Below are 14,029 nucleotides of genomic sequence, written 5' to 3'. Positions count from 1 at the left end.
TGGATGTTTTTTTCAGTTACAAAGTCAAAATTATTAGCAGATACGATCAATTATAACTTATGTAGAATTCATTCATGCTAACGTATCAAATATTACAACATGTCTTAAATTCTGAGATTAATAATGGCAGTCAGTGACGACTTTGCATTTTTAAAATACGAACACGTGAATTGTTAAAAAGTGAGCTCTTACCTGGGTGTGGTGACTCCCACTTATGGTTCTAAGCATTTAAGAGGCTGAAGCAGGAATGTGGCCATAAGTGACCTCAGCCTGTGCTACCAGTAAGACTGTCTTAAAGACTGAAACAGTAACCCAGAGAGAATTGTAACCTTTCCAGTTAGGTCTTTGGCTGGGGTCAGAATGGAGAGACATTTGACATTGTCTATGTAAATCATTACCATATAAGGATAGAATTTAGAATGTAGTCTTTATTTTCATTTAATATGTACATCATTGAAGGCTCTATGGAAAGCAGGTTTTTAATGGTGAAGCTTGGAATTTTAGTAAGACCAATATGTAATAGTTGATAATCAGCAATAATTTTAAAAGAATGATTATTTTCTGAGAATAAAACTTTAATGGGCTTGATTAGAGTAATAGTTTTTTGTTATGGTACTAAATCATATGATTTACTTTTAGCTACTTGTAAAACCTTTTAATAATTTTTCTTTAGACTATTGTTTGCGCTGGAATGGTGATATGGAATTTTGTTAAAGAAAAAAATTTTGTTGGACAAATTTTGGTGTTTGTTTTATTGTACAGCTCCCTGTACAGCACCTATCTATGGACAGGTGAGTTGGCTCCTGAAAGGACTGTTAAAGGGTGCCCTCCTCTCCCCATAAAAGACCTCAGCATTTACTGATCTGTTTAAAGTTCGTTAGCACAGGTCCTGGTGCTTACTCAGTTTGTTGCACACACACACAAAGAGACAGAGAGAGACACTCAGCCAGAGACAGAGAGACAAAGAGAGAGAATCTGCAAGGCTGAGTTATCTGCTGAGTACACTTTTTTGTCTGGCCCTAGAGTCCTCATTACCTTTAGGCCAGTATTAACATAGTTTCCCCTTGTAGACACCAGGTGAAAAAGGGCAGAGGAGAGATGTGTCTCAGAGCCCCCTGCTGGAATCCTGTGGAACTGCAAACTGTGGTTTTGCCTCATGCAAATTAACTACCATTGGGTGTCCTGTGTCATTACTTCTAAAGCTGGCTTACAGCACATTACAGAGATATTCTGAGGATGAGATACACTATGGATATTTATGTCTGGTACACAGAAAACACAACAAATTTAAATCTATTAGTCATTCAATAAAGGGAAAGGCACTATAAGAATAAGAATGAGGACATGGAGGGGCTGGAGAAATGACTAAGTGGTTAAGAGCACTGACTGCTCCTGAGGACCTAGGTTTGATTCCCAGCACCCAGTGGAGGCTCATAACCATCTGTAACTCCAGTTCCCTGGAATCCAAAGCCCATGGGCACCAGTCATAGGGTGTGCACAGATATGCATGCAAGCAAACTCCTATAGATAACAGATTTTTTTTTATTGTAAAAATAGAAGACCCAATGAGAAAGAATACTCTTTCAATTGGCTCCCAGAAGTTAACAAAATACTTAACATTACTGTTTTGAAATGGAACATTCATTTAGAAGCAGACATTCTGGTATGTTTGTGAAAAGTACTATCTGAATGTTTGTTCATACCACAAACTTGAAATTGTAAAGGGCTACCAGAAGGGCCATTGTACAGTGGTTTAATAAGCAAGGGCCAGGAAGTGACTGTTGCAGGAAGACCTTTGATTTCATGCCCTAAGGATCAAAAGGATGTCCTGTTTGAGCCTTTTGAAGTGAGCAGCAGTGCTGTGGGGAAGAAATCTCAACATGGCGAATCCACAGCCAACAGAAGACGGCGTGTGCTTCTTTGAGCAAGTATACCTGTCATAGCATGAGGCTTGTCACGGAACGTCAAGTGAAAAGAACCCAGAGACTGTAAATTCCAAATATAGGTGGCCCAAACTGATCCCTAGTACCTACGTTTGTTCAGGTGGAATCTGTAATGAGAGTAATAGAATAGCGAAGAGATCCACCTGTCAAAAAGCCCCAGCTGCCTCCAAACCGTCAAACACACATGCTGAGATCTAGCTAAAGAACTTAGGAATTCACTGGTGCAGTGAAGGTGTCCGGTGGTCATCAGATTATTATAAATACAGCACAATTTTATGGCTCACTTGTTCAAGGCTGGGCTCACAACCAGAAAGACAAAATTATAGAGCCATTCAGGGTATTTGAAAATCTAATGTCCGGTCATTTTCAGATTGGTTTGCAAAGTATCTTCACCATTTCCGCCCCCCCCCCCCCCGCATAGGTGCCTGCTTTGTTCTTCCTTTAAATCCTTTTGCTTTTGTAACACTTCAGCTAAGTCCTACATCAGTGATGCCCCAAGCTTTATGCGCTAATCTAACACTTTCAGATATACATTAAATGTGTGGATGGTCATTTCCTCCACCTTTGTGCGGGTCCAGTTTGAATATTTCACATTGCAAATTATGAAAGCAAGCCCACAGAGCTGGACTGACAAAAGCAGATCTTCCCAGCTCCCTCAGCAAGGGATACCGGATGTCATCTGAGAGCTGTAGTTCTCCACAGAGTAGGAAGAATCAGAGTCAGGGAACCAAACCCTCCTGAAGGGCCTCAGCCTCTGTTCATGTTCCTTCTAGTTTAAAATGTTAGTTATCAGCGCTCGTTTTGTTAATGCTAACGGAAAGTGTTAGTTAGAAGAAAGGCTCTTACTTCGCTAAGGTAGCTCAGGGATTGGAATGTACACTGGAACTCCCCTCTCTGGTTTTGTGTTTGTTTGCTTTCCCTTTTTGTTATTTAAAGTTAGCATCAGTTACTCCCACACACACGGTTATGATCTGGTTATCTCACTACCCTTCTGCAGACTACTCCAGAGTCTCCATTGGACTGTAAGTCATAACAGCAGTTGGCCTTCACTTGGCTCAAACTTAATATCTAAATCGAAATCTAAGTTCTGAAGAACAGGACTACTTCATTATGTGGTGGACACCAACGCAGCTGTTGTTGAAGAGATGCCAAAAGGACTGAAATTTTCTTATAGACATATTATTACCAGATCCTGGAAAGTACCTCATATGAACCCCAGGACAGTTCCAGAACTCTATCTCCTGTTACCCAAAGCCTGGCTCTCTACACCACTTTGCCTGCCCCGTGCTGTGCAGCTCAGGCAAGCCCCTATGTCCCTCTAGATTTGTGAAATTAAAATGTGAATTTCATGTTCCTGAGAACTACTCAGATTCTGTAGCCTTATGGAACTTACTGAGTGCCACATGTATAAATGACCCTCATGCGTATGGAAAGTTCAAGAACTTGAAACAAGCTGGGTGTGTGTGTGTGTGTGTGGGGGTGACTGTTATTTCAGCACCCAGAAGGCTGAGGCAGGAGGATCAAGAGTTTAAGGACAGCTTGGTTACATAGGCCCCCAGTCTCAAAAACAAAACAAACTTGAAATCATTATGTCTGTATTAGGCTCCTGCCACATTTGTATTAGGGTTACATCATATTTGATGAAGCTTCAGCCGTACATTTGAGGCATTTTCCAAAACCTAATCTGAGTAAAAAAATATATATATATACTTCTTAGCCCCAACCAAATACAGTCACTCTGAGAAATGTCTGAATAGACTGAACTTCGAATTCTACTTAGATTCTAATCACATAAGTGGAGAGAAGCAACTGACGAGCACAAACCACTACGGCTTTTGGAAAAGACCTTCATAAAACGAAGACTTGATTAAAGAAACGATTCTAGGAAAGCAAACACAAATGATTTTTAATAGAAAAATTACCTCAAAGAACATTTACTGATAAGGAGGAAAATTTAAAAGCATGGTGGTGCACACTTGTAACTCCAGGACTTGGGAAATGAAGGGAGGGCATCAGGTTACTCAAAAATCAGCCAAAGTCACCAAAGCAAATGAGAACAGGATGGCCAGGGTACCAGAATAAACAGGATCTCTCACAGAGTAAGGTGCTGCAGCGTCTGCTCAAAGCCAAGAGTAAGAGTAATCATTTCTTTTATAATCTTTGTTTCTTGTTTCTAGGCCTTCTAGCAGTTTCTTTGTTTCTTTTAAAGAAGCGGGAGAGCGTTCAGATCCCAGTGGGCCTCATCATCATATCTGGCTGGGGGTAAGCGCTGGGGGTAAGCCCGGCCTCTGTTCACTTCCGGGTTTCCATGCGCAGGCTCTGTTGGCTCACTCTTTGCAATGGCTCTGCTTACAGAATCCCTGCTCTCCTCGTGGGCGTGCTTCTGATAACTGGAAAACACAATGGAGACAGCGTTGACTCGGCTTTCTTTTATGGAAAAGAGCAGGTGGGAAGAGTCTGTTCGCAGTTTCTCCTTGAAAATGTCACATCATAGCTAGTTTATACCTTGATATAAAAATTAATTGAAAATATATTTTAATGTATTATATAGAACATTGGAGATTTTATAGCACCCTTGGACACCTCAAGTTCTAAACATTTTTTAACCTGAAGATTTTTTTTTAAGAATTTAATCAAATGGATTGTTTTTTTAAGAAAAAAACCCAATATATATATATGTGTGTGTGTGTGTGTGTGTGTGTGTGTGTGTGTGTGTATGAGAGTATATTGTAGCTGTCTTTAGACACACCAGAGGGCATCAGATCCCATAACAGAGCCATCGTGTGGTTGCTGGGAATTGAACTTAGGACCTCTGGAAGAGCATTCAATGCTCTTAACTGCTTTAGCCGTCTCTTCAGCCCAATGTGAAGATTTCTAAGCGCTTACAACTTAGTTATTTTATTTTATTAAGATTTATTTATTTTTACTTCGTGTACTTGTGTTTTACCTGAATGTATGTGTGTGCATGATGTGTGCGCTGGAGCTGTTAGAAGCCTAGACTGCTCTGAGCTGTGGGTTCTGGGAACCCAGTGCCTCCCCGTCCTCTGTAAGAACAGGAAGTGCTCTTCACTGCTGAGCTGTCTCTCTAACCCCTTAATTGATTTTTATTCAGATACATTTATGAACTATGTTTCCTCTGCTGAAGGAAAAGTAAATAACTTAGCAATAATAACAAATGACACATTTGTTACTCTCTTTTTAAATGATTTTATTTTATGTGCATTGGTGTTTTGCCTGCATATATATGTGTGTGTGTGTGTGTGTGTGTGTGTCTGTGTGTCTGTTTGTCTGTGTGTCTGTGTGAGGGTTTCAGATCACCTGGAACTGGATGTGGGTGCATGTGGGTGCTGGGAATTGAATCCAGGTCATCTGGAAGAATAACCAGTGCTTTTTTTTTTTTTTTCTCTGTGTCTGTCAAACTTTTTTTTTTAATTTAATTTTATTTTTTTTTTATTATTAACTTGAGTATTTCTTATATACATTTCGAGTGTTATTCCCTTTCCCAGTTTCCGGGCAAACATCCCCCTCCCCCCTTCCCTTTCTTATCGGTGTCCCCCTCCCCCCAACAGTCTAGTTCACTGGGGGTTCAGTCTTAGCAGGACCCAGGGCTTCCCCTTCCACTGGTGCTCTTACTAGGATATTCATTGCTACCTATGAGGTCAGAGTCCAGGGTCAGTCCATGTATAGTCTTTAGGTAGTGGCTTAGTCCCTGGAAGCTCTGGTTGCTTGGCATTGTTGTACATATGGGGTCTTGAGCCCCTTCAAGCTCTTCCAGTTCTGTCTCTGATTCCTTCAACGGGGGTCCTATTCTCAGTTCAGTGGTTTGCTGCTGGTATTCGCCTCTGTATTTGCTGTATTCTGGCTGTGTCTCTCAGGAGCGATCTACATCCGGCTCCTGTCGGTCTGCACTTCTTTGCTTCATCCATCTTGTCTAATTGGATGGCTGTATATGCATGGGCCACATGTGGGGCAGACTCTGAATGGGTGTTCCTTCAGTCTCTGTTTTAATCTTTGCCTCTCTCTTCCCTGCCAAGGGTATTCTTGTTCCCCTTTTAAAGAAGGAGTGAACCATTCACATTTTGATCATCTGTCTTCAGTTTCATTTGTTCTAGGCATTTAGGGTAATTCAAGCATTTGGGCTAATAGCCACTTATCAGTGAGTGCATACCATGTATGTCTTTCTGTGTTTGGGTTAGCTCACTCAGGATGATATTTTCCAGTTCCAGCCATTTGCCTACGAATTTCATAAAGTCGTTGTTTTTGATAGCTGAGTAATATTCCATTGTGTAGATGTACCACATTTTCTGTATCCATTCCTCTGTTGAAGGGCATCTGGGTTCTTTCCAGCTTCTGGCTATTATAAATAAGGCTGCAATGAACATAGTGGAGCACGTGTCTTTTTTATATGTTGGGGCATCTTTTGGGTATATGCCCAAGAGAGGTATAGCTGGATCCTCAGGCAGTTCAATGTCCAATTTTCTGAGGATCCTCCAGACTGATTTCCAGAATGGTTGTACCAGTTTGCAATCCCACCAACAATGGAGGAGTGTTCCTCTTTCTCCACATCCTCGCCAGCATCTGTTGTCCCCTGAGTTTTTGATCTTAGCCATTCTCACTGGTGTGAGGTGAAATCTCAGGGTTGTTTTGATTTGCATTTCCCTTATGACTAAAGATGTTGAACATTTCTTTAGGTGTTTCTCCGCCATTCGGCATTCCTCAGCTGTGAATTCTTTGTTTAGCTCTGAGCCCCATTTTTTAATAGGGTTATTTGTTTCCCTGTATAACCAGTGCTCTTAACCACTGAGCCATCTTTCCAGCACCCCCAAAAGTGTTCTTAAACTGTACTAAGATTATTAAGATGAGATTTTAAAAGCTGGTCTAACATCTTTTTCTGATGCTGGCAGATGATCACCACAGCAGTCACCCTGTTCTGCAGCATTCTCATAGCTGGGGTGTCACTCATGTGCATGAACCGTACCACCCAAGCTGGCCACTACGAAGGTTTCGGCCAGTCTCAGAGTCACAAACCGGTAGAGCCTGGAAGCACTGCGTTCGAGGAGAGCCCAGCGCCAACAAGTGAACCAGAGCTCTTCCCAAGTTCTATCCCAGAAACAGGTATGAGCCCTTCGTGTATTTTAAAGCTAACAAAAACCGTCACATGTATCCTGGATGTTTCTGTTCAATGGAAACATTGAACATTCAGGGCACTACACTGCCCTAAATAGTATAGGTATTTGTCAAGGGAACAACTTGACTCATTCGTTCTATTAGAGCTTCATTCTTCTAACGTGTCATTCATTAAGCTGAGATTAATGTTTTGCTGACTTCTAAGACTTCCAAGAGAAGTTAGTTGGTTGTTTGCTTGGCTGGCTGGTGGGCTGGCTGGCTGGTGGGCTGGCTGGCTGGTGGGCTGGCTTGCTGGTTGAAACATGGTCTTATTCTGAAACCCAGGCTGGCCTCACATTATTGATCATCCTGCTTAAGCTTCCTGAATGCTGGGATTACAGACGTGAGCCACTGTGCCTAGCTTTCTCAGTGCTGGGGATTGAACCCAAACCTCACACATACCCAGGAAATATCCTACCTCGAAGCCATAACCCCAGCTTTGACCTGAGAATTTTAGAAGAAGTAAAAGGGAAGGAATACCATTCCTATGAAACTAAACATTCATTTCCCACTTTACCAATAGTTTATCAGGCAAGTACCATCAAGAAAATGAATTTTAAGGAGAGGCCTAACTAACTAAATTTAAGACTAATCATATAAATTATCCATCTACAAACTATAACCCACAAGCCAAAGCAGACTTACCAACTGATTTTGTGTGGTTTCTCAGATAAGAATGTTTTGTTTGTTTTTTTTTTTACATACTTAAAAGAGTGATATCAATTCAAGTTTTTTTAATGACTCTTAAAAGTTCTATGAAACGTGAATTTCCTGTCTACAACGTTGTGGAACACAGTCAGGATTCACTGACGTGTTGTCTGTTCATGCTGGAATGGGAATGGCAGAGTTGATCATTGCTCCAGAGCCGGAATGGGGTCCCCACTGCAGTGCTCTGGTATTTCATTTTACAGCTTGTAGTCCTGTCAGCCAGAGAAGTCAAGCCAGAGCTTAAGGCAGAAGCTGAAGTAGAGGAACCAGAAGAGTGCTGTTCTCTGCCTTGCTCCTCACAGTTTGTTCAGCCTACTCTCTTACAGCGCCCAAAACCACCAGCTCAGGGATGGCACCGCCAACACAGCTAGGCCTTCCCACATCAATCACCAGTCAAAAACATGCAGCACAGGCTTGGCCATGGGTCAGTCTGGTGGGAGCATTTTCTCCACTGAAGTTCTCTCTTCCAAAATGATTCCAGCTGGTCAAGCTAACTTAACTGGCTGGCAGGGTTGACTCCTTGTCACCTTCACACACAGGCGTATCACCGTTAAACCAGAACCTCTTCCTTTATGATCCATTTCCAAGACCTTATATTAATATTGATATCACAATATAAAACATTCCAACTTTTAAAAGCCCCACAGTCTTTAATAATCAAAATACTTTAAAAGCTCAGTCTCTTTAAAACTCTCTCTCTAAAATAACGAAGTCGCCTAACTGTGAGCTTCTGTAAAATTAAAGATAAATTAATATTCTTTTACTCTGAGAGAACCAGTGCACAGTCACATTTTGACCAAAGCAAAATCAAAGCCCAACTCTGTCAAACATTTAGGACTCATGATCTGGGCTCCAAAGAGCTTGCCACAGCACACATAGCATATCTCCAGAAGACTGCTGCCTCTGTCCTCAGTGGCCATGCCATGGTACTGGCATCTCTAAAATGATAGGGTCTCTACCGTACCTGGGTTTCACTTTTACCTACAGCCTCTCCCAAGCCCTCTTTAGGGACTCTGACCCTGAAGAGCCATACAGTGCCAAGCCTCAACTTCTCTCAATGACCCCTTCAGTCTTGGGCTTCTACTTCAGCCGAGGCTGCACATTCACCAAGAGCCTCACTGGCTTCTCACAGTGCCACCTCAGCTGCTCTCCATGACCCCTTCGTGCCTTTAAAACCAGCATCTGGAAGACTCTTACACATCACCAAGTTCATTTACCAGGGCTAAGTACAGACTTGGTCACCTCTGGAGCACAGCTTCTGTGTGCTGATCCTGAGGAAACCCTTATCAGAAGATTTAGCCTCAGTGATTCTGGTCTCTTCTTGATCACAGATCATTTCTCAGACCCAGTTGGCCGGCATCAATTGTCCCAGGAAAGCAAAGGTTTCACACAGCGGTGCTGGTCTCTGGTTAATCACAGCAGATTCTTCAGCCCCAGCTGCCCAGAACCACAGATTCTTAATTCAAAATATTAAATAGCCCCAATAGTCTGAAACTTCTCTGCAGTTCTTCACACACCAAGCACCCATCATCTGGAGGCCTTGGCAGTCATCTGCTCTCAGCACTATTTTCTGTTCTCACAGAACAGCCTGCTGAGCTCTGAGCACTGAACGGTTTTTCCATCCCCAAATTCCAAAACCCTTTATAACCCTCCCCAAAACATGGCAGAGTCTGTCACAGCGATACCCCATGAACCTGGTACCAGTTTCTGTCTTAATTAGGGTTATTATTGCTGTGATGAAACTCCATGGCCAAAAAGAACTTGGGGAGGAAAGGACTTCTTTCCTCTCACAGTTCACAGTTCATTATCCAGGGAAGTCAGGTCAGGAGCTGATACAGAGGCCATGGAACAGCGCTTCTTACTGGTTGGACCGTCTGCCCAGGGGTAGCCCTGCCCACAGTGGGTAGACATCTAGCATTTTATTCATCTGTTTCTTTACTGAGAGACATTTAATTTGCTTTGAAGCACGTCTCTGCTAGAAGCAGCGCAGCAGTGAACTTCTGTACTCTTATGTGCTCAAGGACACATCGAGACCGTTCTTCAGATAGTATTTTGTGAATCACTGGAAATATAAACACTCAGGTAAACCCACTTATGTGGGTCCGGTTCCAGATTCCCTTGGAATCTCCTTTGAATCCATAGGCAGCATTTTTTTTTGATTTTCAGACACACTGTTCCTGTCTCAGTTATTCAGGATTTCCCTCACTCGGAGTCATTCTTCCTCCATAGGGTTCAGTGTTTACCCAGTGTCAGCCTCTATTTCCCGTGTCCGATAGATTCTTGTAATTCCTTCCTAACAGGGCTGCCCCTCACTTCCTCCCATCATTTCTGGGTCCAGTCTAGCTGATGTGAAGTGGCCAAACTAACTTTCCCCATGAGCTTCGTCCATACCAGGCTCCTGCCGTGGTGTACATGGAGACCCTCAAGTCCCTCCAGGACCGGATGGTTCCTCCGCAGCCCCGGCTCTTCCTCCTTTCCCGGTGTACACTACCAAACTCTCCATGCTTTTCCCCAGGCTGGCGCTTGTGCCATCTCTCTCCTTTCTGCTTTGGCTGCATAGCCCTTCAACTGGGCTCTCCCACAGTCTGTGATGATGTCATCAGAATTTTATTCTCCCAAGACTCTTGACCATGTTCTTCTCAGAACTGAAGTTCAAGGATGCCTTCACTAAAATGCTAGAGGCTGCTTTCCCTGAGGCCAGGCTACTCCTGCAGTCGTGCCCAGCCTCCCTCCCTTTCTCACTTCGTCTGCACCCTGCATTTATAGTCTAACCCAGTCTGATTTGTGGTCAAGCCAGAGGACCACCACCTTCACACAGCCTGCATTGTCTTCCTTCGTGAATGTTTTAGGTTGGCCGCCAGAGGTTAACATTTCTGGGAAGCACTAAACAAGCTTCTTTTTTTTTTTTTTTTCTTTTTCTTTTTTTTTTCTCTTTTTCGGAGCTGAGGACTGAACCCAGGGCTTTGCGCTAGCTAGGCAAGCACTCTACCACTGAGCTAAATCCCCAACCCCGCTAAACAAGCTTCTTAAGAGACCCTTGGGAGACTTTGGCCTGCATTAACCTTTCACCTGACCTTCAGCAACAGCAAAAGACTGAACCGTAGACTTTAACCTGGGTCAATATCACCAGCAGGAAAACTGATGTGAAGCTGTGTTGTAAATAGGACAGCTATCTGCTATGCCCATAGGAAACCTGCAGTATTTATGCCTTCATCTCCTTATTTCCTAATTTTATTACAGTTTTTTGTTTTATTTCATTCCATGGTACTGAAGTTGAACCCAGAGTCTCATGAATGCTGGGGAGGTGGCCCCTCCCCCCTTGAGCCGTAGCCACAGGTTCTCCCCCCTGTTCCTATCTCAGTTTTATACCTGCTCTTGTTTAGTTGGCCCATAGCCTATAACTACCACTTCTGACTTTATCACTTCTTACTGTACATACTTAGAAATGTTATTTTCCTATGGAAATACAGAAGAGCAGCTGGGTAGGAATGCCAGGACTCTGACAGTATCAGGAGAGCTGCTTGAGTGAAATACTTGCTTATTTACCTGTTCACCCACGTTTCTAAGGTTTTAAAATCTGTCTGGTGATGTGTCTTCCCTAAATCCTACTTTCTTCTGCTTTATTAGAAGTACAAACACAAAACACCTCAGATGTCCATCCTGACTTTAATTTGGTTCTTTAACATAGTTTTTCTATCTCGGTCCTTTGTTACATATTTGCTAGAGACCTATGACCTTTGCTTTCTAAACAGTGTGAAATTAGGATCACATTGTAGCCAGCCTTTGCTATTGTGTGAGTTCTTCTCTTTCCCATCCTTTACCCCCGCTGGTTTCACCCCTATCACTAAATAGGAGAGAAAGGATAGAGCTGGGAGAGAGAAATAGTGATCCTCTGATTGGATCTAATTTCTTCTTGAGGCTTCTTTGAGCACAACTAACAAACTACAACCAACACCCCTGAATGACCAACAACCACCCACCCAGGCTATGGGGCCTTAGCAATTATCTGAAAAGTTCCCAGAATTCCAAACGTCACACAATCACTGACCCTATCTGCAGCTGTCAAAAACCACACCTCTGCTAGAGCACAAAGCAAATCATAGTCAGTTACTTTGAAGCAGCCCCATATCCCCATACCTGGGATTAAAATGAAGACATATTCTTTTTTTTTTTTCTTTTTCTTTTTTTTCATAGCTGGGGACCGAACCCAGGGCCTTGCGCTTGCTAGGCAAGCGCTCTACCACTGAGCTAAATCCCCAACCCCATGAAGACATATCCTTAACGATAGTTCTATGTTTTTTGTAAAGAGACTAAAATTCCAGAATTCTCACTACATCACACTGTTTTAGCATGTGCTCAAGAATTTGGTTAATGTGGTGAGAGAGATGGCTGAGTGTTTAAGAGCACCTGCTGCTCTTGCAATGGGCTTGGGTTCTGTAATTCCAGGGCATCAGATGGCTTCTTCTGGCCTCCTTGGCCACAGACACACACATGGTGCGCATACACACATGTAGGCAAAACACTCATGCACGCACATAAAACAGAAATATATAAATCTTAAAAATAAATAAGACACCATTTATTTAATAAAAATATATTTGGCTAAAAAGGAGAAAGCTGATGGGCTACTGCTAAGCCCTTATATTTGAAGGAAGAAACTGCAAAGCAGTTTTTTTTTATTTGTTTGTTTTTTAATGGAGGCCATATTGCTTTTTTGTGTCTACGTGAGAGTGCATGCATTTGCTCATTCCCTGTAGATATGCCATTCTCATGTGCTGGCCTCGTGTGTTTTCTTATTTTTTTTTTTGATTGTTACACATGTTGCACATTTTTATTAACCACAGAATGTGATGTGCCAAAATAACCAGTGTTTATCTGCATAATAATAATTCACAGTGTGAATAGCACTGGCTGAGCAAATGGAAAGGCAGGATCCAGTTCATCTGACTGCGCGTGCCCCTGTCCTGCTGCAGCTGCCCCCTGCCAAAGCCTGCCCCCTGATGCTGCACACCCAGTGTGTGCCATGGCCGTAGGACGTTCCTGGGGGGCGGGGGGGCTGACTAAATTAACTCCGATGGTAGATGGAACTCAGACTTCCGTTTTCTTGGGCAGACTTCAGCAGCCAAATGAATAAGAATTGGACAGTAAGGCATGGCTCCCGATCTTATAGCACAAGGTTGATACGTAAAACAACCAATTTCAATAATCATTGGTTCATATTAGCACCGGGAATTACAAGATTTTTTTTTTTAATCTTTTTTTTTTTTTGATGTTTCACTTTTTTTTTTTTTTTTATTAACTTGAGTATTTCTTATATACATTTCGAGTGTTATTCCCTTTCCCGGTTTCCGGGCAAACATCCCCCTCCCCCCTCCCCTTCCTTATGGGTGTTCCCCTCCCAACCCTCCCCCCATTGCCGCCCTCCCCCCATAGACTAGTTCACTGTGGGTTCAGTCTTAGCAGGACCCAGGGCTTCCCCTTCCACTGGTGCTCTTACTAGGATATTCATTGCTACCTATGGGGTCAGAGTCCAGGGTCAGTCCATGTATAGTCTTTAGGTAGTGGCTTAGTCCCTGGAAGCTCTGGTTGCTTGGCATTGTTGTACTTTTGGGGTCTCGAGCCCCTTCAAGCTCTTCCAGTTCTTTCTCTGATTCCTTCAATAGGGGACCTATTCTCAGTTCAGTGGTTTGCTGCTGGTATTCGCCTCTATATTTGCTGTATTCTGGCTGTGTCTCTCAGGAGCGATCTACATCCGGCTCCTGTCGGTCTGCACTTCTTTGCTTCATCCATCTTGTCTAATTGGGTGGCTGTATATGTATGGGCCACATGTGGGGCAGGCTCTGAATGGGTGTTCCTTCAGTCTCTGTTTTAATCTTTGCCTCTCCCTTCCCTGCCAAGGGTATTCTTTTTCCTCATTTAAAGAAGGAGTGAAGCATTCACATTTTGATCATCCGTCTTGAGTTTCGTTTGTTCTAGGGATCTAGGGTAATTCAAGCATTTGGGCTAATAGCCACTTATCAATGAGTGCATACCATGTATGTCTTTCTGTGATTGGGTTAGCTCACTCAGGATGATATTTTCCAGTTCCAACCATTTGCCTACGAATTTCATAAACTCGTTGTTTTTGATAGCTGAGTAATATTCCATTGTGTAGATGTACCACATTTTCTGTATCCATTCCTCTGTTGAAGGGCATCTGGGTTCTTTCCATT

At 42.9% G+C, this 14,029-nt stretch overlaps 1 protein-coding gene across 9 annotated transcripts in view; it reads left to right on the top strand.

Annotated features, from left to right (window-relative positions):
* The window catches only part of Gpr155 (G protein-coupled receptor 155), a 55,028-nt gene that overhangs the window by 18,570 nt on the left and 22,429 nt on the right, over positions 1 to 14,029 (top strand). For all 9 annotated transcript variants that reach the window (XM_087652475.1, XM_087652479.1, XM_087652474.1 and 6 more), the window contains 4 exon segments: positions 674 to 791; positions 4,121 to 4,205; positions 4,299 to 4,389; positions 6,848 to 7,058. In XM_087652475.1, coding sequence (XP_087508601.1) covers positions 674 to 791; positions 4,121 to 4,205; positions 4,299 to 4,389; positions 6,848 to 7,058 — 505 coding nt within the window.

The sequence above is a fragment of the Rattus norvegicus genome, chromosome 3, assembly GCF_021556685.1.
Source record: "Rattus norvegicus strain SHRSP/BbbUtx chromosome 3, alternate assembly SHRSP_T2T, whole genome shotgun sequence".
Classification (NCBI taxonomy): Eukaryota; Metazoa; Chordata; class Mammalia; order Rodentia; family Muridae; genus Rattus; species Rattus norvegicus.
This window is presented reverse-complemented; position numbering and strand designations above follow the sequence as displayed.